The following is a 23,450-nucleotide window of genomic DNA, read 5'->3' on the forward strand; positions in this document are numbered from 1 at the left end:
TACATTTTAGTATAATGAGATCAATTTTATCATTATTCAGCATTAACACCAATTGCTAATCGACTGGCAACATATCTTTGAGCAACAACTCCAATAGCAAGTCCAAGTCCTTCTTCAACCCATTCTGCTAACCATTCACGAGGATCAACTTGGCCTGGAATAGGGTCTTCACTATCTAACCAGTCACACCACAGCAAAGGAAAAGATTGTGAATGAGTTGTGAAAGATAAATCATGAAAAGGATCACTCAAGTAAATGATAAACGCAAATAATTTGTCTTGAGATTCCGACTCAGGGTTCACGTCACTGGACACCGCATTAGCAGAATACGATACTGCTTGAATCGATAGATATATATCAGACTTCCTAATAGGAGAATCTTGATCTTCTAAGTTCTCTGGTTCCTTGCCCTTTAGCCTAATCTGCTCAATATTGGCCTTTGCTAGTTTTTCTCCGGCTTCTAAACCACCAGTAAACAGACCCATGTCCCGTTTGACGCCTTTCTTGTCTGAATCTCGTTTTCTACTCTCACGACCTTTCTGCACAATCATAAGCTCGCCGCCTTCAACCTGTTGCATGACTCGATCAAACACAGAGTAAACAAGAGTATCTATTGACGGGTACCCAACGATATCATGGAAGATATGAATTCTAAGCTGTTCATGTCGAAGAATAGGAGGCACAATGGTTTGAAGTACACTTGAAAATGTTGATGCCAGTGTTTTAGAAATTCCTAAAAAAAATCAGTATTTTATGCTTAGCCAATGATGTACACTGACCAAACTTGGAGTTTAGCCCTCCGATGTTCCCTTTTACTTTCTCTTCCCATGATTTACGGTCTAAATTCTGTAAATCTTGGACTTTTGCTTCAGCTCCTTTGACTGCAGCTGAAGCAGAATCCCATATCCCACTAGATCCCAACCATGAAGTGAGCGAAGCAACCGCATCTTTAGGAAGAGGAGAAGAAGTTGACTTCCGCTCGGCTTCTAGTTCAACCTCAGACTTGGGTTTTGATGGTGACTCTATAGACTGTCTAGTATTGATCGATGCTTCAATAGCTGGGATATCTGGAGTAGCAGGAGCCACTGGGGTAGCAGCCTCTTGGGTGAGTTCGTCCAAGTATCCGAGCAGTTCCTTCTCATTTGGCTGATTTGTTCCTGTCGGAGTCTCTGCTGGACCTGTACTTGATCCATTAGGATCTGGTCCTAAGGACTCAAGAAATTCAAACACGTCGTCGTTATCTTTTACTTGATCTGACATTTGTTGTGTATTAATCTGTTTAGTAAAGGAGAAGCTAGACGGTATCCCAGTTAGCCGCACCAAAAGGACCGCGTTTAAGCAGAGCTACTCTAATATTATGTAAAATAAATGTACATCTGAAGTGTTTACTTAAAAGAAATACTGTCAATCATTCCAGCCAATAAAACGCAAACATTGTCTTCCATACGCTGATTAACGTTCTCCTCAAGATGCTTCTTGGGATCCTGCTTTCCAACATATCGAGTCTTCAACGCTTCTGGACTTAACTCCTTTTCTTCCTTAACCCTGTTCGTGTATTGTTCCGCAAGTTTAACCATCTGTTGGACTGCTTCCAAATTCTCTTTATCATGTGCTCTAAAATCTTTAAGCGTAAGACCTTGAGTCCATTCAGACTTGTGCAGGTTTAGTAACATTTGTCCTTCTAGCGGTGTCTTTCGATAATTTATTCCAATCGAATAGTAGTGACGGTTAAGTCCGTGAATAAGTGCCTGGATTGAAGGTTTGTTAAGATGTCCAAGATTCGAAGTCGTCTGCCGCGGTTCTTGACCTCTCATGAGTGAAGTTGGATTAATCAATCTAAACGCATCAATAACGACCTTTCCTTTAACTGACTGTATAGGATCTACAACGACTGCAACAGATCGTGTAGTCAATTGTTCGAATGACTGCTGAGTGTTTATATCAACAGACGATAACCAGCAGCCAAATCCCGGATGCGAGTGATACCATCCAACTACCATTTGATCTCTATTAGGAGTATTAATACCCCTCTCTTATATATAGTACTCATTACTCACCTCCCAGTTTGTTTCAGCATATCCATCATTTTAGTCTGGAATACGGGATCTACTGCCTCGACACTTACTCCAGTACTATACGATCAGAACACACTTTCAACCTATTCACATCACCGCTCACCCGCTTTGAGGCATCGCAAACACGTCTATAACACGCACTGTGTATTCATCCACAAATTCGCCCAGCATTAAGCCCATCTTAAATACCATGAGAAATCATTCAAATTGCAATCAAAACTACTCACAACTTCCATTGGAACTCCTGCTCTGATTTGCCACGTTAATCATCGTCGATCACAAAAGTTCACAATCCTTCACTAACCTTCCGTGTTTCAACATCTTCAAAAGAGCCAAAGACGAAATATAAACACATTCTGAGTTGTCGACAATCGTTTGATCCTGTAATCATCAGCCTTCACTCTCCTGTACTCAATGAATCACTGACCGTTGGAAAATTCATTCCACCCATTCCTCCTGCGCCTTGTCCAAGAAATCTTCCAAGACGTTCCATAATACTTTAAATGTAAATCTCTAAATATATCTTTGTGAATAAAAGTATTTGATTACTACGATAAGTTGTTTGTGCTGTTAAAGAGAGAAGTCTTGGGAACTGCGGCTCAAAACCTCCCATTTGATGTTCATCCTCACGAACTTCAATGGTCCAATTCACACAACAGCAATGCCCACTCTATAATGCTATAATGGCTGCTGAACGTGACTCGATATATAAGTCAAGTAAAAGTAATAGTTTAGACTATGCAAAAAGACCATGGAGGAAGTTACTCTGGCTTCAACAGCCTTATCCAGATAACTACGTCGATTCTTCCTTTCTGTCACAGTTAAAGCGAAATATTCATGTCCAGCAATATTCTTTTTGGACTCTGTCGTCTGACTCAACTGTCATTGTATTGCACGTTTGCACTGTCGCTATTTTTGTAGGAGTCTTTGTTCTCATTCATGACAGAGAATGGAATCCTGCTCTGTTCGCATCCACTGGCTCTGTCTGTACCTTGATTGGATATGGTGCGTGGGATATCTTTGGAGACATGAATAGTTCAAGCAGAAGTGCGTTGGCAGCATATTGATTGCTTGTTTGTTTTACTCACATTAACAGTCTCAACTGCGAAATCTGCTCTCCTGATCGTCTCAACTCTTCTTGGTCTGTCTCCAGTGCTAAAATCATTGACGCAATCAACATCTTCAGACTCCATTTGGGCTATTTCGTTCTGGTTGTTCTTGCTTAACATAATATTTCATGATTACTCAATTGGCTCAAAAAAGGCGTACGTACTTGTCTGCTATTCCCAGTGCAATGCTCACTCTTTAGATTCCCTCCTACACTATCCACAAACCTAGCAGTATCTGCTTCAACGATGTTGGCATCTCGTCTGTCGACAACTCTAAGCGTATTTTCTTTCCTACTGTTCTCTATTGAGCTATTCGGACTATTCCCTATTTTCTCCCGCTGGATCAGATCCTACTCATTCTTATCGCATTTAATCTTGACAGCAATCTTCTTTACAATCACAGAATTTGAAATCCTTTATATCGGTGGTTGGTGGGCATTGGCAGTCTGGTCTATTGCCATTTTTTCGGCCGTATTTGTAGCTCCAGGCTGGCTTATTGCACTGCAGCAGTACAAAAAGTATGTGTTCTGCTTCCTTTATTCTCGCTTTCTAACATTACAGTGAGATCCAAGGTCCGTGGGATCCTGCCAAACCTGTCTTACGAAACAGGTGAATTATATGTATAATAATCCATTCAATCATGTACATTATGCGCACAAATTCGTGTATAATTCTATTCAAGCTATGTACATCATCCGCCATACTCGGCGGCCTCCATTTCTTCCTCGTCTATGGTCCGACTAGGCTCGTTCACAGACTTTAAAGACTTGTAAAAATCAATAACCTTTGGATGCGCCTCGACTTTGACCGCGCTAAAATTTAAAACCTGTAGCCCGTCCTGCGATGTGGCCCGACTTAAAGCCACATATGTCTGTCCTTTTTCAAACACCCGTCTCAAGTCAACCTTGACTCGCTCCAGCGTCTGTCCTTGAGCTTTGTGGATCGATAACGCCCATGCCAAAATCAGCGGAATCTGAGTCCGCTGCGCTTGCACTTCCCCGTTCGGCAGCTCCGTCTTCCACGTCTCGTTCACAACCAACACATCCCGCGTGGTCCCGTCCCCGAGCCTAAACTGTACTAACGGCCATTTGGGTGCACCATCGCTCGCTGAAATAAACTCTCTCGTCTGTATGTCCCGTCGGCGGCGTAATCGATTAAAATCTTCGTCATCCGATTCGCAATCGTCCCTCCGATTAAGAGCAGCTAACGACTGCTCAGGTATTTCTTCTCCGTTGTCATCCATATAGCTATACTCGCGGTCGCGACTCATCGCATACACCCCTTCGCTCATAAACCCAACCACAATCCCCAACGATCCGTTCACAAGACTTTCGTCCATATTTTTGATCAGCATCACTTGGCAATCCTTTTTCAAAGCAACACGCTCCGGAGCCATGCAGTTCTGTAACAACTTGGTTCGGGTCTCCGGTAGCGCTGTACCGCTGTCTATTGCGAGGAACATGTGTTCCTCGCCTGGCAAACGCTCCATCTTCTTTCGATTTGAATCCTCGACTTCGTTTCTGGTACAGAACAACTCTGTGGCCACAATCTCATCGTCAAACACCAATGGCCGCTTGAGCTTATTGAATTGTTCAATCGCGTCATTTGATAGTCTTCCAACCCGCATCTGATTAAGCATATCTGCAAAGACTATAACCATTAGTCTCAAAGCATGAAATTTACGATCACAACACTTACCATGATCTTTTTGTCTAAACACTTGCGTCAAGTTGATTGTTAACGGAACCGCAGCCTTCCACGACTTTGCGTCAAATGCAAATTTGGAAGGCTTGCCGTTACTTGGCACAGGAGGCAGCTGGAAAAAATCCCCAGTGACAACAAGTTGGATGCCTCCAAACGGACGAACGCTTTTTCTTAGCATCCTGGCCACCGCGTCCAGTTTATCAAACAGCTCGCCATCAACCATCGAGACTTCGTCAAGAACAAGCACTTTAGTCCGTAGCCATCTCTGCAATGCCTTTTTGTTTTTTCTGATCTTCCGGGCCAAGTCTTCAACGCCTCCGAACCCAAGACCGATACCTGCAAACGAATGTAACGTGACACCGCCAATGTTAAACGCGGCCAAACCCGTTGATGCAGTCACTGCAATCGCTTCACTTTCACGCGCATAGCGCCTACGGAGCGTACTAATAATTTCACGCAGCAACACAGATTTGCCGGTGCCTGACCATTAACCGTGATTCCAAACATCTAGATTTTAAACTCACCAGCAGAACCAGTAAAAAAAACAGACTTCTTATCTATACAGACAATGTCAACCACTCTCTTCTGCTCGTCGCTCAAAAATATTTTTGCAAGCCTCTTCGGCGCGACCGGCGGTTCGGCCGTGTTACTATTCTGTCTACTACGCCTCGGCCGTGTCTTGATTGCCTTTTTAGACGGATCTATCTCAAATAAGTCACCAGATGGTCTAGCCGGTTTGTTGGATCTGGTAAAGTCATCGTCTCTCCAATTAGGTAACTTTCGCTTGGAAGTTTGAACAAGGTGCAATGAACCTTGTTCGGTATTAGTAGATTGAGGAGCAGACAGCTGTACAGCACTAGTTGAGAAGTTTCTGGCATTTGAAGCTAGATTGTATGCAGAAACTGGCTGAACCTGTCTTGCGGATTGTGTAGCTGTGTTGTGCGCTGGCGAAGAAGTTGGCCATGAAGGTGTTGTAGAGAGGTCTGCAACTGCAACATAATCATCGTCGTCTGTAATAGGTTGTGCTGATTTTGTGGGTAGTTGTGCTAGCTTTTGCAGGGGTTGCATAGGAGGATCGAATTCAAAGCTGAGTTTATCGTCGTCTTCAATATCATTTTCGTCAAAAACAACAATAGGATTTTGTGGTTCAACCCCGTATGCTGATGTTGTTAGATATGATGAGCCTTGAGAATGAATGGCCACTGTAGACGCAACCGACTCAGTTCGTAGTCGATAAGACGGCTGTCGTAATGGCGATGACGGAAGAAACGGCTTTTGAACACTCATTTTTGCAATGTTCAAAATAGTAAGCCGCTCAAGCAGAGAACCAAAGGAAAGCCTCTGAGACGGTGGTAAATGAAGAGAAAGGCAACCACGAACAGAACGAAGCGGTGACGGGGGCATGAACCGAAAGCCTCTGCGCGTATAGACAGACCGTATTGACTACTTAACACAGCAAAATGTCAACAGAACGAGAACGCGTGCTGGAAAGCGTGTTTTGGTTAATTGTCGCGATTATTTTGTTGTCGCGCTCACGCGCTTGATCAGATCACGTTTTCCCGCGTCTGCCTTAACTAGTACTATACCCTTGAATATGTAAGCCTTTGAGTATACTATACCCATGAAAATGTAAACGTCGGAATATTTTGATGCAATTGAATTTAACATCGGTTTCTCGTTAATTCAGTCAAGCTGGAATACAGAATGATGCAATTAAGGCTAATGCTGTTTGGTGTCGGGCGGGTGATACTTTCTGGTACTTTGAGACCAAATCCACAGGTCAACACTGTGCGGACAATCATGTCTGCTTTAACAAATAACAGGGATGCGTATAGGAGGGCTAAGCGACTTGGCCGAGGTCCTTCCAGTGGAAAAGTAAGGACATGGAAACTAAAATACGAAGGGTCATTGCTAATCTATAGGGCAAAACGTCCGGAAGAGGTCAAAATGGTCAGCACAAAAGAGAAGGAAACGCGCCTTGGTTTGAAGGTGGGCAGACTCCAATGCATAAAATGCTACCCAAACTTGGATTTAGAAATAGGTAATATAGTTGAACAAGAGAAGGAAGTATTGAACTGATTGAGTAACGAAGAGGGCATCAAGATTTGGTGAAATTGAACGTCAGCCGACTACAGAGCTGGATTGACCAGGGTCGATTAGATCCCACAAAACCAATCACAATGAAGGAACTACTGGATTCTCGAGCATGCCGTGGTATTAAAGATGGTGTAAAAATTCTTGCGACTGTGTGTTATACTGGGGGATTCTGATTAGACTGTTCCTGACTTGTTTATAGGGTAAAGATAAGCTGAGCTCACCAATTAATATTACGGTCACTTCTGCTTCAAAAACAGCTATCGAAGCCATTGAAGCTGCTGGAGGAACAGTTGTTACGAAGCATTACAACAGGCTGAGTATGTATATTGTGTTAAGCAACAGTCTATACCAGCTAATGACATATCAGGCTTGCGTGCGTTGTTAAAACCACAATACTTTGAAACGATTCCAATTGAATCTGTTCCAACTAGTCGCAGGGAACTGGGATACTATAGAAATCCAGAAACTCGGGGTTATTTGGCACCTTCACAAAAAGCATAAGGAACAAACATTGGATACTGTACATAGTATAATATTAAGTGATGACATAATAGTCTCGTAGCCATTTCTGTGGAAACGTGCTCGATTTAAGTTTAGATGATTGAATCGCGAGTATCGACAACAAATTATTGCTCGATCTATATTTGAACCACATGAGTAAGAGAAAGTTGATTGTAGACTGCGATCCCGGTGTACGATGATACTGAAGTAGCTGAATACGACTAAATATTTTAACAGATCGATGATGTTCTTGCGCTTTTACTGGCTCTTAATACCCTAGACAGTGAAATCCTGTTGATATCACTCTGCTTTGGTAATGTAGGTGTGACTACTTCGATTTTTAATGTGATTGCGATGTTTGAAGTCCTAGAATCAGAACGGGACTATAGAACAAAGTACGGTCTACCGTTGCTCTCTTACCATAAACATGTCAACCGTGCGGATAAGACCAAATGGCCAATTGTTGCACTAGGATCGAGGGTTCCAGTATCTTCTAAAAGTACAATCGGAGCAGAATATTTTCATGGAATTGATGGGCTTGGTGGTGTTCATACAAAGGCTCCTCAGTTCTCGCCTGCGACGACCGCTGTGTTGCCGTTTGAAGACCCTGCAACACTTTCAGCAGATCAGGTCGTGACACGAGAGCAAGTCATGCGTGACGCGATTGGCTATCGACCGATTCATACTTTGTCGTGGAGAGAAATTTTGAACGTTTTGAGAAATGAACTAGAAAATACGGTGACAATAGTAGCAGTCGCGCCCCTATCTAATCTTGCTCGAGCGGCATTAGAAGATCCAGTCACGTTCAGTCGAGTTCGGGAAATCATCTGCATGGGAGGCAACATTGAAATGCCCGGTAACATGAATCCATTTGCTGAATTCAACTTTTATGCAGATGTTGAAGCCGTTGCGATTACTTTAGCCACAACATCACTAACTCCAGGAAGCACTCTCCCACCGTCAGCATCTGCTTTTTCAGATTTGTTTAGAGGACCACAGAGTAAAGCTTATAAGCCAGTTGAATTTGTGTTGTTTCCGTTGGATATCACGACCCGGCATCGACTACGAAAAACCTGGTTTGTAGATCGGTGCAAGTTCTGGCTAGATACCACGGCCGTAGCGCGCCCAGATGGCTCTCCTCTGGCTACCTGGATGTCTATATGGCTGAGCTCTTCTTTTAAAAATATGGATGATATATTAGAATTTGAAGGCGGAGATAGACATGTTTCAGCTAATACTGATGATGATGACTCAAGCGGATACATTGAGATGCATGATCCTCTTACAATGTTTTACGCTTTATTGAGTGACGAAGAACGTGAAACGATGTTTGAAGTCAAGCCCAATGTTGACCTGAGAATGGAAACCACAGGACAATGGAGCTCAGGAATGTGCGTTGTTGATAAACGCAATATTCCCAAGCGTAATGAGCATCAGCCACTGCCCCCGCGAGATATTGGAGAATGGCTAGATGTGACTAAAGGTAATCGGGTAGGTGTTGCTGTAGAAGGACCGGGGAGTAAGATGTTTGGGATGGCGTTGCTAGACAAACTACTGGGAGAGTCAATGTAATGCACGTGACTTATGACCGAATTAAGCAAGTGTAAATAATTGTCCAGCAAAAACGAACAGGACAACCCAACTAAGTCAGTAGCTCCAAGCCTAAAAATTCATAATTATTTCATTGCGTTATTTGAGTTATTCGCGTTATTTGCGTAATTTGCGTTATTTGCGTAATTTGCGTTATTTGCGTTGTTTGCGTTGTTTGCGTTGTTTGCGTTGTTTGCGTTGTTTTTGACTTGGAAAATAAGACTATTGATACATATGCTGATGCGGTGCATGTGCTATTTTAAGTCGGGCCCCTGTAGCCGTTTGAGGTGCTACGGCCAAAACCATGTTACGGATATAAATAGTATCGAAATGGGCAAATCAGATTCTAGTCGCAGAGTCAAAGGACTGACATAGAGTGCAAATGCGGATATATCCGGACTTCGTAAGTAAAAAACACAGCATATGGCTAAAACTGAAAGAAATATAGTTTATAATAGCGGCCATTCTGATCTCTAGTGCAAGAGGACAAACATATCCGAACTTTAACGCATCGTTGGTCGATTACAACACCAGATATGCGTGGTGTACGTCAGAAGTGTCGTCGTGTCCATTGATCTGCATGAACGAGGAATACACAGTAACGGCAAACATATGTTATCCAGACAATTTGTACTATAAATGCACATGTTCAAATGGAAAAGGACCAGACTTGACTCAGTACAGTTTAACCATTCCATACTATATGTGTATGGAAGAAGTTCAGGCAAGTTCAGTATTCTGGTATTAAGAAGTCAGCTAACTAACCAAATTCAGATGTGTGCAGACAACTGTATTGACAACTCGTGCGTTTCTGCCTGTCGCCAAAACAGACAATGTGGCGCTTCAAATCCTCACACCTTCACTTCGACCAAGACGTCGCATCATATTCGTGCTTCAACTCTTTCCTCAAGTTTATCTACACCAACGCAAACTTCGACCTCATCTGACCAGATCTTTCAAGGATTTGGCACATCTGCGCCAACAGCGATAGCAAGCACCACCAATTCAGGAGCAGTAACAATCAAAAACCCACTTGTTTATGTAGCAGTTACGGTAATGCTAGTGTTGATCATGAACATTATGTAGTCAGACTAAAGATATTCCATTTGTTCGTAAACTGACAACTTATTCTTCCTTTTTCTTCATATATTTGATTTAATTCTTAATTTTCAATGAATATTTCTGCATTATTTTCATGTGAATAGATAAATATTCGGCCAATCATTCCATTTGCTTTGTTCGATTTCAAATTTCACGTTCACGTTCTCTCGCTTCCCCGCACTCTAAACTCAAAACACGTGAATGAAATGTATATCGGTACATAAATCGCTCTTGCTCCCATATTCACCTCTCATTTTTTTTTTTTTATTTTCAACCCCAATTTCTACTGTCAATAATGTCTGGTTCCGTAAGATTCTGTGTTTTATCCATTGACATCATTAAAACTCACTTTAAGCAGGTTATCGTCGTTGGTGGTGGACTTTCCGGTCTTTCCGCTGCTCATCAGCTGCTAATTAATGGTGCTAATGTCATAGTCCTTGATAAACAAGGCAAGCCATTTTTTACTTCTATTTTGTATTTCAATTTTAACAGTTGAAGGCTTCTTTGGGGGAAACTCAACCAAAGCAACTTCAGGAATTAACGGAGCACTTACTCGAACCCAAGTTGATCTTAAAATCGCGGATTCAGTCCAGCAGTTCTATGATGACACAATCAAATCCGCTCGTGATTTGGCAAGACCCGATCTCATTCGAGTCTTGACTTACAATTCAGCCGCTGCAGTCGAATGGCTTCAAGACGTTTTTAAGCTCGATCTGACTTTAGTTTCAAGACTAGGCGGTCATAGTCAGCCTAGAACACATCGTGGACATGACGCAAAGTTTCCTGGTATGGCAATTACATACGCTCTTATGGAAAAGCTTGAAGACTACGCAGAAGCAATTCCGGATCGGGTACAGATCCACAAGAAAGCTCGCGTAGTCAAGTTACTCAAAGACTCTTCCAGTGAGGTTAAAGTTACCGGTGTTCAGTATGAAGCTGAAGATGGATCAGTAAAAGAGCTCTACGGCCCTGTCATTCTCGCTACCGGTGGATATGCTGCTGATTTTACAGAGTCGTCTTTATTGAAAAAGTACAGACCTGATGTGTACGGTCTTGCAACCACGAATGGAACACATGCCACGGGAGATGGTCAGAAAATGATTATGGAAATCGGTGGTCATGGAATTGATCTTGAAAAGGTTCAGGTCCATCCGACTGGATTAGTAGATCCGAAAGATCCCGACAACAAGTGGAAATTTTTGGCTGCTGAAGCTCTTAGAGGTGAAGGTGGTATTCTTCTTAACGCAGATGGTGAGAGATTTTGCAACGATCTTGGCCATCGGGACTATGTTTCTGGTGAGATGTTTAAAACAAAGTTCCCAATCAGATTGGTTTTGAATGGCAATGCGTCTCGAGTTTTGGACTTCCATACCAAACACTACTCGGGCCGTGGCTTGATGCGCAAAATGACTGGCCGCCAACTTGCAAAAGAAATCGGCTGTAGCGAGGATAAGCTAAAACAAGTTTTCCAAAATGAAAACGACTACGCTTCTGGCAAGAAATCTGACCCGTGGGGCAAAAAGTACTTTACTAATGGACCCTTTGACATTAACGACGACAATTTTCACGTTGCACTCATGACTCCCGTTTTACATTTCACTATGGGAGGTGTTGAAATTAATGACAAGTCTCAAGTTTTGCACGAAAAGTCGAAAAAGCCGTTTGATGGCTTGTTTGCTTGCGGTGAGCTTGCCGGCGGAGTTCATGGCGCAAACAGATTAGGCGGGTCATCCTTGCTCGGTTGCGTTGTCTACGGTCGCGTTGCGGGAGACTCAGCGTCTCAGTATTTGTTCCAAAAGTTGATCAAGGATGGTGCATCTAGTGCCGGTCAGCGATTGGGCATGATCAGTCTACACTTTGATCCTGCGGTTCCTGGTCAAGTGACTGTGAACTGGGACGGTGCCAAAGCCGGCCAAAGTTCGTTGGCAACTACGTCATCGACATCAACGAACTCGACCGAAGAGTCTGCCGCACCGGCGGAGACCAAGAAGGCAGGACCTAAAGAGTTTTCGATACCGACCAAAGAGTACACAAAGGAAGAAGTGGCTAAACACAATACCAAGTCTGACTGTTGGGTCATTGTCAAGGGCCTGGTCATGGACTGCACTAACTTTTTGCCTGACCATCCGGGCGGTGTGAATGCGATTGTTAACTTTGCCGGCCGAGACGCAACCCAGGAGTTTGAGATGCTTCATGAAGACCGTGTGATACCAAAATACGCGCCAAATGCCGTCATCGGCCGCCTCAAGGGTACTAACCCAGTTCTCGAGCTGTAGTTATTCGTTCCTGTATATACATATTAACCTACGCAACGTATTACGTGTTTTTAGCAATAGAAACGTCATTTATAAGATGAGGTAAACGTTTCTTTTTGCGTACAAAGTTACAAGCACGAATTAATGAAAACAACTTTTGTTATATACGTTGGCCACATACATACTTGATCCCAACCCAGATTGCACTTGAAATAAAACTAAATAAAGCAAAAAAAAAAACCGACAAACTATTTAACGGGTCGACATGGATCGAGTGACAGCGCGCTTGAGCATGAGCTCAGCCTTTCGTAAGTCGTCCGCGGTTGCGTCCTCAATTTCGAGCGCAGCCATGGCGTCAGACAAAGCGTTCTCAATCCTGTCCTTAGCTCCCCGCTTGAGCTTAAGCGAGATGCTAGGGTCGGTGATGGTGGATTCAACAGTCGAGATGTACGACTCGAGCTGCTGCTTCTGTTCAAACTTCTTGGAAAAAGCCTCGTCCTGGGTCTTAAACTTTTCGGCTTCGGAAATCATCTTCTCAATATCCTGCGAAGACAACTTACCGACAGAGTTGGAGATGGTGATGTTGGCAGTACGTCCAGTAGACTTCTCGAGGGCAGTGACCTTCAGGATACCGTTGGCGTCGACCTCGAAAATGGCCTCCAAGACAGGCTCTCCAGCCTTCATGGGTGGGATTCCCTTCAGGTCAAACTCACCCAAAAGGGTGTTTTCAGAGCAGTTGGCACGCTCACCCTGGTATACGGGGAACTGAACCATTGTCTGGTGGTCTTCAATGGTAGTGAAAGTACGACGCTTAATGGTAGGAACGGTGGTGTTACGGGGAACAACAGGAGCGAAAATATTGCCCTCCATGGCGACACCGAGCGAGAGAGGAACAACGTCAAGCAATAACAAGTCCTCAGTCTCTTCACCAACGGCCTGGTTGGTCAAAATGGCACCCTGAACAGCAGCACCATAAGCAACAGCCTCATCAGGATTGATTGACTTCTCAAGCTGCTTGCCGTCGAAAAAGTCCGAAAGCATTTTCTGTACCTTGGGGATACGAGTAGAGCCACCGACAAGGACAACTTCGTCAACAGCGCTCTTTTCCACCTTAGCATCCTTAAGGACCTGTTCCACAGGAGTCAAAGTGCTCTTGAATAGAGAAGCATTAAGATCCTCGAAACGAGCACGGGTAATGTTGGTGTTAAAGTCCTCACCCTGGAATAGCGAGTCAATCTCAACAGTGGTCTGAGTGACAGACGAAAGGGTACGCTTAGCACGCTCGCAAGCAGAGCGGAGACGTCTAAGAGCACGGGCATCGTCGCTGATGTCGAGTTTGGACTTACGCTTGAACTCTGTCTTGAAGTGCTCAAGCAAGTTTGTGTCGAAATCCTGACCACCCAAGTGAGTATCACCAGCAGTGGCCTTGACGGTAAAAACACCACCCTCGATCTTCAGGAGCGAGACATCGAAAGTACCACCGCCAAGATCGAAAATCAAGACGTATTTCTCTTTCTTAGTCTTGCCAGCACCAAGACCATAAGCAATGGCAGCAGCAGTAGGCTCGTTAATAATACGAAGCACGTTAAGACCAGCAATGGAGCCAGCATCCTTAGTAGCCTGACGTTGGGAGTCGTTGAAGTAAGCTGGCACAGTGACAACAGCCTTCTCGACCTTCTTTCCAAGCTTAGCCTCGGCAATCTCCTTCATCTTCAGCAAAACCATAGAACTAATTTCCTGAGGAGAGAAAGTCTTCTTCTCATTGAGGTACTCCACCTCGATCAAAGGCTGTCCATTTGAGTCGGCAAGGACTTTGAAAGGCCATGTCTTTGCGTCCTTCTGGACACTTGGGTCATCGAATCTCCGTCCAATCAAACGCCTTAAGAGTGTATCAGTACATCATCACATAGTATCACATATCAAATAACGACATACTTAGCATCGAAGACAGTGTTAGTAGGGTTAAGAGCAGCCTGGTTCTTAGCAGCATCACCAATGAGACGCTCCTTGTCGGTGAAAGCAACGAAGGAAGGTGTAACACGATTACCCTGCTCGTTGGCAATAATTTCGACAGCTGAGTCGTATGTAGCGACACAAGAGTACGTCGTTCCGAGATCCTAAAAGAGCGCTCAGTTAAAACACAAGAACGAGAAGCAGTCTAGATTAACAGTCACGTACAATTCCGATCGCACCAGCAAAAACTTCTTCAGACATTTTCTATTTTTATTTCAACAAACACAAAAAAAAGACAAAAATATGAAATTTGTCGTTGTTGATGAGAAAGGAGAAAAAAGAAAAAGAAAATGAGAAAATTTTGGCCGCTGCAATGTAGACCCAGCTTAAAAAAATTTATTACCCTTACCCAATTTACGTACCCATGGGGTTTGTACTTTATTAGTGCGACTTAGAACTCTAAAAATTTAAAGGCACGAAGATTTACACTAATTATATAGATCCCACTACAGAATAACTAACTAGCCTTGATAATGACCAGTTGTATAACCAATTCGATGAAGGATTTTAACCGTAAATTTTATCGTACTACTTAGGAAAGTCAAGCACTAAACTGAGATTGTGAGAGAATGGTCGTCCCACAAAAATAACATCAGCACCTTTATAAAGTACTTGCTCGATGACCTCGGGGATGTGGATGGCACCGACTGAAGCTATTTAAGCTTAGGAACAGTCTCTTAGTCATATCTGCAGGACCTGTTTGAAACACAGGGCCGTAGACCATTTTGGCGTTGGGATCATTATCATCCGACGACACGTGTAGAAGATCAACACCGAGTTCGACCAAAATTTTTGTTAACTTGACTGTACCTTCAGCAGTCCAGCCTTCATTCTTATACCCCAATTTGTTAGAGACAGACATTCGAAAAAGCAGTAGGATGTTCTCAGTCTTGACAGCCTTAACAATCTCAACTGCAAACTTAATCTTATTTTCTCCGCCCCATTCATCAGCTCGCAAGTTGGTCGTAGGGGACAAGAACTGATTGACCAAGTAGCCGTGAGTAGCATAAATTTCAATAACATCCACACCAGCTTCAACTGTGCGAATTGCAGCTTCGTCCCAAACATTAATCAAGAAATTTAATATCGACAGTGATTTCTCGGTCCATGACAAAGTCAGGCGTGATTTGACTGGCACTGGAATCAAAAATCTTATCCGAATACCCACCTTCTATTCCTTGTAAGCAATTCTTCCGCACAGCCACCGTGCATGTGCAGCAGCTTTGCGACCGGTATGGGAAAACTGGATACCAATCTTTTGATTTTGACTGTGAATGCAGTCAACAATAGGTTTTAATGGAGGAATCTGCTAGCCCTTCCATAGCCCGGAGCCATGGCCCATAATTCCACCATATTCGGTGACGTTGTGACTTCAACAAAAGTGATGGACGCTCCATGTGTAGCATATGTATCACGGTGCAATAAAAGTCCATTCTGACAACATGCCGCCATAATAAGAATACTAGTACATAAGTGAGACCTTACTCGCTTGTTAGCCAACCATAATTTTGCATTTCTTAAATAAAGCACATCCAATTACGATTCTGGAAGGTCACATTACAGATGGTGAGAGGGGCAAAGCTTTGAGAGGTTCTTTCCCTTCAGGCTCTCGCGACACTGTAGCTGCGATCTGACTAGGTGTGTAGAACAAAACGCTTTTCGAATATTGGAACCGCAATTAAATGTTACAGAATTGTTAAATACCAGAAGCTGGAATTATTATGGTTCTCAACGACATTGAAACTGCTTGTGCGCTATTTGATTGATTAGATATCGCAATAACATCGTAACACAACAGCTGAAAGTGGACACCGTCTCGCTAGATCCTGTAGATAATCTAAAGTTATCGTGTCATTCTTAACATTACCGTCGCCGTTGAGATAAAAATAGATTGCAATGTATGAATGAGCGATGACTAGCAGTTCGTCTTGAACTTTACTTAAATAACTTCTCGCTTAAAATTTTCTCACTTGCTACAATAAACTCTAAATATACGGGATATTTTTTTACTTCCAGAACCTTTACAAGCGCGATGGCTTTGCTAAACGCACAGAGATGCACAGACCATTCATTAACTTATAAGCTTCAATTCTACGCGGAACAGTTCTTAGGTAAAATATCAAATGCTTCTCTTAGTTATACACTCTATCAAAACACTCATCCTAATGTACACATCTAGCTTAACTTCAAACTCAGCTTTATCTTAGCAGGCGCCCTCGGTTGAATCTTAATTGTTTCCAGGTCGACATTCGGAGCTGAATTTGTAAGATCAATATAAAAATTTGGTTCAACATCAAGATCGGGCTCGTCCTCGTCATCGTCTTCCGAGATCACATATGGAATCACGGTTGGGAGCGGTCTATCTATTCGATAGAACAAAATATGCCCGTTGCCAAGGTTCTTCGCCACAACCTGCTTGCTCGACGGGACCCGAAGCTTCACCACTTTGGATGGTCGAACATAGTACAGGATCTCGCAAATGTCAAGCGCCAACTTCTTCTCCAAAATATCTAATCTAGATGACCTGGACTACAGTTAACAGTTGCACATACATACCATCCAAACTGAACTTACGATAGTAATTGCCAGATACCTCGTTTCAGTACATCGTTGTCAGAAAACTGCTCCTTCACAATCGCAAGACAGCCTTCGATAGTAGTCCGCTTATATTCATCCTGCCGTGACTCTGTGACTTCTCCGCCAGTTTCTTCGACAATCATAAACGACCCAACACCGCCGCCAAGTTTATTCCCTCCACCGTACTTGTGCATACTAATTTTCCCCAAAGTCTCTCCAAGGAGCTTAATCATCTCAACCTTCAATTGTAAACACTGATCGTTTAAAATTGTTTTAAAAACATATTTTAGCACCGCCTTGTTCGCGCTATCAGTGTAAACTGCGGGATTACTCAAAACTGCGGAAAATGCTGCCAATCGCAACTCATCATCTAGTCCAGCATTCGTGAACGGCAAAAGACTGACTATAGATGTATCAACCACTCCAACCTGACTTAATCTTTCTTTGATCTAAACACTAGTTAGCTTAGCAAATCATTCTTTTGAACGAAAAAGCGCACCTGTATGGCTACCCTGGACACATGGCTATGATAGCTTGGCATCCACTTGTCAATGCGTTGGCAGCGCTCAATTTCGGCAATGGCCTTCTCAATAAATTCTGCTTCTGCGGCTTTACCGTTTGTTCCATTAGTCGCGCTTGCGTTGTAGTTAAAATCAAAGTTGTATTTTGGCCCTGTACTGACTGATCGTGCTATGGTATTCGAAATTGCAGTCATCAGCGTGCCAATATAATAGCAGTCAGAGTACATGTTGTTCGAGTTTTCGTTATATCGCAGCAGATCCAGTAGAAACTCTTTAACAGACAGCGGCGTCTGACCATTCTCGCCTATAACTTCTGATAACGCAAGCGGTATCGCTTTTTGTAAAAAGTACGTAGGAAAATCACTAAAATCGTTTCCTTGAGGAATTAACGAGTCTGGAAAACAAAATAACGTCTGGAAGGCCTTCAAAAGATGATATCGACCAATCCAGTTAAGTTCTGGTAAAGCATACTTTGCAAGTGCAGAGGCCGCTTCTACTCGAATTCCATGATAATATCGCCGATCCATCAACGTCCGAACCAGTATAGTTGAGTACATCGGACTAGGCTTTGCCGCTGAAAAATATTTAATGCATTCGTACTGAGCCACAACATCTCGGTCTTGCTGTAGCTGAGACGCATACATATAATCCGGCTGATTGATGTATATTACACAGATCCATTCAAAGTCTGAGTCGACTCTCAACCATTCAAATGCCTCGTTTGTCATCTGATCTTCGTCATCTTTCGACCAATCAGTCAACCGCCATTCCTCCATGTCGTACTCATTCGAGAGAACATCACCAAGTGAATGCAGCAGTACCTCATCCATGTCTCCATCATCCATTGGTTCAGCAGCAGATGACACTACAGGCGCGGCTCCACCAGCATTCTTGTTTCGCTTCTGATGCCGTTTCAGTCGTTTATACTTTGTGTTATATTGAATATCAAGTTTTGTGAAAGAATCTTTAATATTCACAACGTGCTCATACGGTGTACCGTCAGCTTCATGAATTCTTATTGTCATTGGTCCAGTGAAAATTGGACGGATGTTAGATGTTGCTGTCTCGTCATCGTTCAGATACCTTTTGGCATTCGTCACAAACTCTTTTTCTTGCATCGAACCAATCTTTGGCATTTCAGTATTCTGGACCTGCCATATTCCCATCTCAACAAACATTTTTTTCTTGTTGAATCTCTGTGTGATTCTAAATATTGGATACCCACTTCCCAAAATCCACTCTTGGAAAAACACGTCAAGCTTTACATGACTGACTTTCTCGCACTGTTTTTGAAAATGATTTGCACTCAAAGAACCATTTGCAAGATCACCAGACATAGATTGGTAGAAAATTTTGGGAATGACACGGGTAAGTCCAAAAGATCCACCACTCTTAGTCATCCGCCGATCAAGAATATGAAGCACGACAGCAGATTTCAAGCAAATAAATTCAAGAGTAGACTTGTCCAAAGGAAAATCCAAATTAGGCTTGCCAATTGGGTCTCTGTTAATATCCAAGGAGCATATCTTTTCTGCATCTTTGCGAAGTTGATATCGATATTCGTTATTGCCCATCAACTTGCGTAAAAACATACTTGAGATATAATGGCATATGCCAACAGTTACCCATAAACTATCCCAATACTTTGGAACAATACTGACGCCTGACCATTGCGCTGCTAAAAGCGACGTTAAATATTTAGTGGTAGTGAATATAGGGTCAATTACGTCCTGTGGAAAAAGGAAACGATCGTTGACAACCGCGAGACCACAGTACGGCTCCATACAGTCGAGACCATTTCCGACAAAACAGAGAGAAAACGAGTCAAACGGGTACGAGCTATACTCATGTACAAAGAACTCCATTGCCTGCACTCCGTCAATAACAATCTTTGCCAATGTCTGGTACATACCTTGTTCATGAACATGCAAGTGTTGACTGTGTCTTCTGTTCGGCCAGGTAAACTATAAGCTAAAACTTCTACTGCTGATTGTGATCGATGTAGGTCGTCTTCTTCCGACTCCTCTAGTTCCGATAAATTCGTCTGAATAAAGGGACCAATGGCAAACCCAACATGCTGTGCAGATACCATTGATGACATCAAAAATGACACCGTTTTTTTCCAACTATTAGTTGTGTGGGTGACCTCATGCTGAATGTCGCCTATGCAAACAACAACTATATCCCGTTCCGAGTCCTCATCGTCCTTTTCTTGATTGACACCATCGACGCCAGTACCATCTGCAGGTTGTAAATCGCCTACTGTCTTTGGCACTGTTATACTAAATTCCCATGAGCACCGTTCCCATAGACCATCGACACATGGCAACCAGTTACTGGTTGATAGACCTATTGGATTAGACAAGGTGTATGCATGAGTATACCGCTGTTTGCAGGTTAGCTACTTTAGACTTCCAAAGTTGACTGAACGCACATTTTCGCTTGACTTTGCAACAAAATTGATGCCGATAGCGGGATTGTCAAGCTTAAAGTCCACTTTAACAGTTAATGGGACGAACTCATTGTAAATCTCAGGTCTAGTTGAAGCCGTATTAATGTCGGGTGAATCTGTTGCGCAATTAGCCTTTTGCCGATTTTAAGAAGCGGTGACTTCAAAGCATACCATTTCTAGCAAACGACGGCGAAATTCTAGAATTTGAAATTACTCCATACGAGTCTTGAGGTTGAATCTTTACTCCTCTCGGGAAATTAACAACCAGCTCTCCCACTAATGATTCTGCCATGACAGGCGAAAGCTTGTCTTGATAGCCATCATATTGATGGACCGTCCTTGCAGACTCTTTAAATTCCGAAGTGGATGTCGTTGCCCAGTAGTCAACAAAATCCCACGTTGCAACTTTTCCATTTATAGAAGCTGACAAAACCTCTGATACGCGGTCAGTCATAATTTCATATACTTTAAAAAAGTAATTGACTTACGTCCCTGACGAAAATCAAGTCGAATAGTTTTGATAGTTAAATCTGAAGGTAAAATCGTAATTTCAGTTGATCCCTTTTAAATGAAGTCAGCAATGAATCAGTGATTCGGATAAATTCATACTGTAATTGTTTTATTTGCTAAATCAACATCTAGTTCAACTTTCTGGTGACCAGTAATCTATATGTTGGTTTAATAGCAACTAAAAGAACATAAAGGTCACTTATATGTGGAAGCCACGACTGACTCTGGTAGGCTCAGGCATTTTCCCTTCGAGATATCTTCATTGTATGCAGTAGGAAATAAATTGCAATCGTTTCTTGTCCTATCAATTTAGACCCTTAAAGTTAAGCTGTACTGGTAAAAACGTAGAATTGATTGATTGAATGATGGGAAGAGTTTCATTTCTGCTTAAAGTGAGATTGGTTCTCCCAAATCACACAAATTCTGAGGATCTAAGTACAGATCGCCTAATGTTGAATGGTACTATTAAGCATATTGCTATATCCATTAAGTAGATTAAAGAATTTATGTCTATTTATCATTAAGTGCATTATATAGGCCTAATTTGAAGTAAGAAGACTCATCTTGTCACAAACGAGCTTTACCATACGAGAACTCTTTAAGAATTGGCACAGATACAGATGGGCATGCTGGAATTTGTATCTGTGCGATGAAAGCAATTGATTTAAGGAGTGGTCAGGTACCAAATAATCCTACAAAAAATGAAAAAATAAAGCACAATCTTCGATCAGATCGAGTACAGGGATCAGATGGCCTGGAAGAGATATCTACCGGTGATGGCACAGAAAGTTCATTGTGGTTTGATAATTTGGAAGTTAGAAGTACAAACTACTCTTTACGTTGAGATGATTATAGCTTACAGAGTGCAGCATTAATTGATTACGATGAAAGAATTCCGATAGTCGACGAAGTATTTACTATCGACCAGGAACAGCCCTCACCCCGTGAGCGTTCGAAGGCTTCGGGCGTACTCAAAATGATGCCTATATCTGAATCAACATTATCTGCGTTTCACGACATTCATCTGAAAACTCGCGGCCGTTCAGATCCTCTAACGGATGATTATTTTATCTCAACTCACAGAAAGCGAGAGCGCGAAGAGCGACATTTTCAGAACTTGGAGAGAGATAGAGTCATGTACGATAAGTTGCGTATCGAACGACAACTGGATTCTTTGCGCGGTCACGAGTGGATCAAAGCTGTCATTTCACTTACACCGGTGCAGAACAGACGATCAGAGTCTGAACTGGAATCAAAAAGGACGCGTTTGATTGAAGAAATGGAGGCCATATTACTAAAATTCCAAAGCTGGAAAGACCGCGAGAAAAAGATTAGAGCCGACAATGGCAATGAACTGCGGCTAATGCGAGAACGATTGGAAGACAGGCAGCTGGCAGCGAAGGGCATCAAGATTAAAGCTCGGATTGTGAGACTCGACGGTGTCGATTCAGAAGATCAGAAACATAGACGTTCTTCATCAGTACACAGTGATTCAAAACCTGCTCGCAAAGTTTTCAATAAGGAACATCCACTAAAAGTACGCGGAGATATTGCATTCGGATACTCTTTACCAAAAATACCTTATCGACAGTTTCGAATTCCCCAAGAATGGATTGACAAGAAAGAAGAACTACGAAATTGTGACACATTTGAGAAACCAGCAAGTTAGACTGCCGTTTTAGCATCGCAAAGAAAACCAATTGTACAATAGATGACAAAAACAGCATCTATTCATAATTGTTCAGATCTGTCTTCTTCTAACGGCAGCTTCTTATCAGCCGTAAAAATCTTCTTCTCGTAGTACTTTTTAATGTTGCGGCGTGCGCTTGCTTCCACAATTGGACCAATGATGGCCAATACGAATGCAAACAAGACCTGAGCAAAATAGTTTATCCGCGGCGAGAAACTGAGCATACTCGAAGACAGGAAGAATCCAATAAAATCCGTGGTAATCATCTCTTGTCCATTATTAAGCTGCTTTGCAATTAATCTAGCGCATTCATCAGCGGAAATAACAGGGGATGCACCTTCAATCTGCTTTGTGATCTGTGGTTTGGTTCGATTTTCAATCTCATAGCCTTCCGATTCAAAATTTCCAGCAAACACAACCGCAACTTTAACATTATAGGGAATACATTCTTGCCGTAGGCAATCCGCTAGTGATCGCAATGCCGATTTTGAGGGTGCATACTGCGAGTAGCCAATAAAAGAATAAAAGTGAACAACCGAGGAGAAAAACACAACATGACGTGGGTAGGTAGGTGAAGGAGTTGCCGCCATGGCTTTCAATCCGGCCTATCAATTGTTATCATACACAACATAGACATCCGATACTTAACATACATGTGCCAGATACAATGCCGTCATGTAATTGACAGACACTCCATTTAATAATTCTTCCGACGTGAGCTCTGTGAACAATTTTGGGATTGAAGCTCCTAGACAGCAGATCATCAGTTATTGCAAAAAGTTTATAACACAAAACAAACCAGCACAGCACATTAACACATCAGGGACTCTATCAAGAGTAGTTATAACACGAGTAGCCTCTGACGCTATTGATAAATCTGCGGATACATATGATATTGTTTGTGCCTCCAATACTCTTGCTTTCTATGTGCTAATCAATTAACTATAACTGCACCTTTTGGCATGTCCAAACCTCAATTTCTTTAACAGCTGCCTTCAAAGGTTCTTCTCTCCGGGCCACAATAACAACATCGGCTCCTTTGGAAAATAAGAGCCTGGCCAGGGCTCGTCCTAGTCCTTGTGAAGCACCACTAATAACTACCAGCTACATTCTCAGCGTTAAACTAATAAGATAAAAGCAGACTGCAGCAAGCTTACACGACCCTCAACATCAAACTTATTCCTGCCGAAAAACATAATGAAGTAGTCGACTTTGTTGAAATCACTCAATCCAACTAACCAATTCATTATTCCAC

At 42.6% G+C, this 23,450-nt stretch overlaps 13 protein-coding genes across 13 annotated transcripts; 6 read left to right on the forward strand and 7 right to left on the reverse strand.

The window, feature by feature from the left end:
- Window position 1: 1 nt before the first annotated feature.
- V1512DRAFT_73610 (maintenance of telomere capping protein 1) lies at window positions 2–1,693 on the reverse strand. Its single transcript, XM_066918494.1, has 2 exons — window positions 780–1,693; window positions 2–733 (listed from the first exon to the last, which is right to left on the reverse strand). Exons 1-2 carry the CDS (start codon window positions 1,258–1,260, stop codon window positions 33–35), a joined length of 1,182 nt encoding a protein of 393 aa, XP_066773849.1. The 5' UTR covers window positions 1,261–1,693; the 3' UTR covers window positions 2–32.
- On the reverse strand, window positions 1,313–2,639 carry V1512DRAFT_234450 (JAB1/Mov34/MPN/PAD-1 ubiquitin protease-domain-containing protein). Its single transcript, XM_066914060.1, has 6 exons — window positions 2,503–2,639; window positions 2,380–2,456; window positions 2,303–2,324; window positions 2,179–2,255; window positions 2,058–2,132; window positions 1,313–2,007 (listed from the first exon to the last, which is right to left on the reverse strand). The coding sequence occupies exons 1-6, from the start codon at window positions 2,566–2,568 to the stop codon at window positions 1,386–1,388; spliced, it is 939 nt and encodes a 312-aa protein (XP_066773850.1). The 5' UTR covers window positions 2,569–2,639; the 3' UTR covers window positions 1,313–1,385.
- A 119-nt stretch (window positions 2,640–2,758) lies between these two features.
- Window positions 2,759–3,797, forward strand: V1512DRAFT_251567 (phosphatidylinositol N-acetylglucosaminyltransferase subunit C; the record flags this gene model as incomplete). The annotated part of the gene is made up of 4 exons (XM_066914680.1): window positions 2,759–3,122; window positions 3,172–3,340; window positions 3,385–3,702; window positions 3,746–3,797. 4 exons carry the CDS (start codon window positions 2,759–2,761, stop codon window positions 3,795–3,797), a joined length of 903 nt encoding a protein of 300 aa, XP_066773851.1.
- A 78-nt stretch (window positions 3,798–3,875) lies between these two features.
- Window positions 3,876–6,175, reverse strand: V1512DRAFT_251568 (PIF1-like helicase-domain-containing protein; the record flags this gene model as incomplete). Its single annotated transcript, XM_066914681.1, has 3 exons — window positions 3,876–4,834; window positions 4,883–5,368; window positions 5,413–6,175. The coding sequence occupies 3 exons, from the start codon at window positions 6,173–6,175 to the stop codon at window positions 3,876–3,878; spliced, it is 2,208 nt and encodes a 735-aa protein (XP_066773852.1).
- Window positions 6,176–6,610: 435 nt separating this feature from the next.
- V1512DRAFT_202153 (mitochondrial 54S ribosomal protein uL15m) lies at window positions 6,611–7,486 on the forward strand (the record flags this gene model as incomplete). The annotated part of the gene is made up of 5 exons (XM_066913248.1): window positions 6,611–6,763; window positions 6,811–6,929; window positions 6,981–7,134; window positions 7,185–7,302; window positions 7,353–7,486. The coding sequence occupies 5 exons, from the start codon at window positions 6,611–6,613 to the stop codon at window positions 7,484–7,486; spliced, it is 678 nt and encodes a 225-aa protein (XP_066773853.1).
- A 65-nt stretch (window positions 7,487–7,551) lies between these two features.
- Window positions 7,552–9,258, forward strand: V1512DRAFT_73778 (Inosine/uridine-preferring nucleoside hydrolase domain-containing protein). The gene is made up of 2 exons (XM_066918495.1): window positions 7,552–7,677; window positions 7,724–9,258. The coding sequence occupies exons 1-2, from the start codon at window positions 7,639–7,641 to the stop codon at window positions 9,056–9,058; spliced, it is 1,374 nt and encodes a 457-aa protein (XP_066773854.1). The 5' UTR covers window positions 7,552–7,638; the 3' UTR covers window positions 9,059–9,258.
- On the forward strand, window positions 9,259–10,317 carry V1512DRAFT_73779 (uncharacterized protein). Its single transcript, XM_066918496.1, has 3 exons — window positions 9,259–9,479; window positions 9,525–9,800; window positions 9,851–10,317. Exons 1-3 carry the CDS (start codon window positions 9,459–9,461, stop codon window positions 10,160–10,162), a joined length of 609 nt encoding a protein of 202 aa, XP_066773855.1. The 5' UTR covers window positions 9,259–9,458; the 3' UTR covers window positions 10,163–10,317.
- A 24-nt stretch (window positions 10,318–10,341) lies between these two features.
- On the forward strand, window positions 10,342–12,661 carry V1512DRAFT_258670 (FAD binding domain-containing protein). The gene is made up of 3 exons (XM_066915483.1): window positions 10,342–10,484; window positions 10,536–10,626; window positions 10,676–12,661. The coding sequence occupies exons 1-3, from the start codon at window positions 10,473–10,475 to the stop codon at window positions 12,451–12,453; spliced, it is 1,881 nt and encodes a 626-aa protein (XP_066773856.1). The 5' UTR covers window positions 10,342–10,472; the 3' UTR covers window positions 12,454–12,661.
- Window positions 12,519–14,710, reverse strand: V1512DRAFT_258672 (heat shock protein 70 family). The gene is made up of 3 exons (XM_066915484.1): window positions 14,611–14,710; window positions 14,368–14,549; window positions 12,519–14,311 (listed from the first exon to the last, which is right to left on the reverse strand). Exons 1-3 carry the CDS (start codon window positions 14,644–14,646, stop codon window positions 12,685–12,687), a joined length of 1,845 nt encoding a protein of 614 aa, XP_066773857.1. The 5' UTR covers window positions 14,647–14,710; the 3' UTR covers window positions 12,519–12,684.
- An 84-nt stretch (window positions 14,711–14,794) lies between these two features.
- On the reverse strand, window positions 14,795–15,897 carry V1512DRAFT_274332 (uncharacterized protein; the record flags this gene model as incomplete). The annotated part of the gene is made up of 4 exons (XM_066917771.1): window positions 14,795–15,098; window positions 15,142–15,616; window positions 15,645–15,713; window positions 15,760–15,897. The coding sequence occupies 4 exons, from the start codon at window positions 15,895–15,897 to the stop codon at window positions 14,974–14,976; spliced, it is 807 nt and encodes a 268-aa protein (XP_066773858.1). The 3' UTR covers window positions 14,795–14,973.
- A 652-nt stretch (window positions 15,898–16,549) lies between these two features.
- V1512DRAFT_221028 (uncharacterized protein) lies at window positions 16,550–20,892 on the reverse strand. The gene is made up of 9 exons (XM_066913707.1): window positions 20,709–20,892; window positions 20,605–20,656; window positions 20,484–20,556; window positions 20,167–20,430; window positions 19,978–20,111; window positions 19,456–19,929; window positions 17,522–19,411; window positions 17,020–17,471; window positions 16,550–16,969 (listed from the first exon to the last, which is right to left on the reverse strand). The coding sequence occupies exons 1-9, from the start codon at window positions 20,744–20,746 to the stop codon at window positions 16,621–16,623; spliced, it is 3,726 nt and encodes a 1,241-aa protein (XP_066773859.1). The 5' UTR covers window positions 20,747–20,892; the 3' UTR covers window positions 16,550–16,620.
- Window positions 20,893–20,920: 28 nt separating this feature from the next.
- V1512DRAFT_258678 (something about silencing, SAS, complex subunit 4-domain-containing protein) lies at window positions 20,921–22,314 on the forward strand. Its single transcript, XM_066915485.1, has 2 exons — window positions 20,921–21,326; window positions 21,375–22,314. Exons 1-2 carry the CDS (start codon window positions 21,155–21,157, stop codon window positions 22,172–22,174), a joined length of 972 nt encoding a protein of 323 aa, XP_066773860.1. The 5' UTR covers window positions 20,921–21,154; the 3' UTR covers window positions 22,175–22,314.
- On the reverse strand, window positions 22,237–23,391 carry V1512DRAFT_202737 (uncharacterized protein; the record flags this gene model as incomplete). The annotated part of the gene is made up of 5 exons (XM_066913268.1): window positions 22,237–22,800; window positions 22,849–22,943; window positions 22,995–23,118; window positions 23,168–23,299; window positions 23,353–23,391. The coding sequence occupies 5 exons, from the start codon at window positions 23,389–23,391 to the stop codon at window positions 22,237–22,239; spliced, it is 954 nt and encodes a 317-aa protein (XP_066773861.1).
- Window positions 23,392–23,450: the final 59 nt, after the last annotated feature.

The sequence above is a fragment of the Lipomyces arxii genome, assembly GCF_038497795.1.
Source record: "Lipomyces arxii strain Phaff 12-163 unplaced genomic scaffold V1512scaffold_2, whole genome shotgun sequence".
Classification (NCBI taxonomy): domain Eukaryota; kingdom Fungi; phylum Ascomycota; class Lipomycetes; order Lipomycetales; family Lipomycetaceae; genus Lipomyces; species Lipomyces arxii.

Bases quoted from the DNA above. Each gene is read 5' to 3' on its own strand.
- V1512DRAFT_73610 (XM_066918494.1), bottom strand. From the start codon at position 1,260: ATGTCAGATCAAGTAAAAGATAACGACGACGTGTTTGAATTTCTTGAG. The intron at 734-779 runs GTCAGTGTACAT...GATTTTTTTTAG, and splicing joins AGGGCTAAACTCCAAGTTTG to GAATTTCTAAAACACTGGCA.
- V1512DRAFT_234450 (XM_066914060.1), bottom strand. From the start codon at position 2,568: ATGGAACGTCTTGGAAGATTTCTTGGACAAGGCGCAGGAGGAATGGGT. The intron at 2,325-2,379 runs GTTAGTGAAGGA...GTGGCAAATCAG, and splicing joins AAGATGTTGAAACACGGAAG to AGCAGGAGTTCCAATGGAAG. The intron at 2,256-2,302 runs GTGAGTAGTTTT...ATGGTATTTAAG, and splicing joins CAGGAGTTCCAATGGAAGTT to ATGGGCTTAATGCTGGGCGA.
- V1512DRAFT_73778 (XM_066918495.1), top strand. From the start codon at position 7,639: ATGAGTAAGAGAAAGTTGATTGTAGACTGCGATCCCGGT. The intron at 7,678-7,723 runs GTACGATGATAC...ATATTTTAACAG, and splicing joins TTGTAGACTGCGATCCCGGT to ATCGATGATGTTCTTGCGCT.
- V1512DRAFT_73779 (XM_066918496.1), top strand. From the start codon at position 9,459: ATGCGGATATATCCGGACTTC. The intron at 9,480-9,524 runs GTAAGTAAAAAA...AAAGAAATATAG, and splicing joins TGCGGATATATCCGGACTTC to TTTATAATAGCGGCCATTCT. The intron at 9,801-9,850 runs GCAAGTTCAGTA...AACCAAATTCAG, and splicing joins TGTGTATGGAAGAAGTTCAG to ATGTGTGCAGACAACTGTAT.
- V1512DRAFT_258670 (XM_066915483.1), top strand. The intron at 10,627-10,675 runs GCAAGCCATTTT...TAACAGTTGAAG, and splicing joins CATAGTCCTTGATAAACAAG to GCTTCTTTGGGGGAAACTCA.
- V1512DRAFT_258672 (XM_066915484.1), bottom strand. From the start codon at position 14,646: ATGTCTGAAGAAGTTTTTGCTGGTGCGATCGGAATT. The intron at 14,550-14,610 runs GTACGTGACTGT...GCGCTCTTTTAG, and splicing joins TTGCTGGTGCGATCGGAATT to GATCTCGGAACGACGTACTC. The intron at 14,312-14,367 runs GTATGTCGTTAT...TACACTCTTAAG, and splicing joins AACACTGTCTTCGATGCTAA to GCGTTTGATTGGACGGAGAT.
- V1512DRAFT_221028 (XM_066913707.1), bottom strand. From the start codon at position 20,746: ATGCCTGAGCCTACCAGAGTCAGTCGTGGCTTCCACAT. The intron at 20,657-20,708 runs ATAAGTGACCTT...CATATAGATTAC, and splicing joins GTCAGTCGTGGCTTCCACAT to TGGTCACCAGAAAGTTGAAC. The intron at 20,557-20,604 runs GTATGAATTTAT...TTCATTTAAAAG, and splicing joins TAGCAAATAAAACAATTACA to GGATCAACTGAAATTACGAT.
- V1512DRAFT_258678 (XM_066915485.1), top strand. From the start codon at position 21,155: ATGAAAGCAATTGATTTAAGGAGTGGTCAGGTACCAAATAATCCTACA. The intron at 21,327-21,374 runs GTACAAACTACT...TACAGAGTGCAG, and splicing joins TGATAATTTGGAAGTTAGAA to CATTAATTGATTACGATGAA.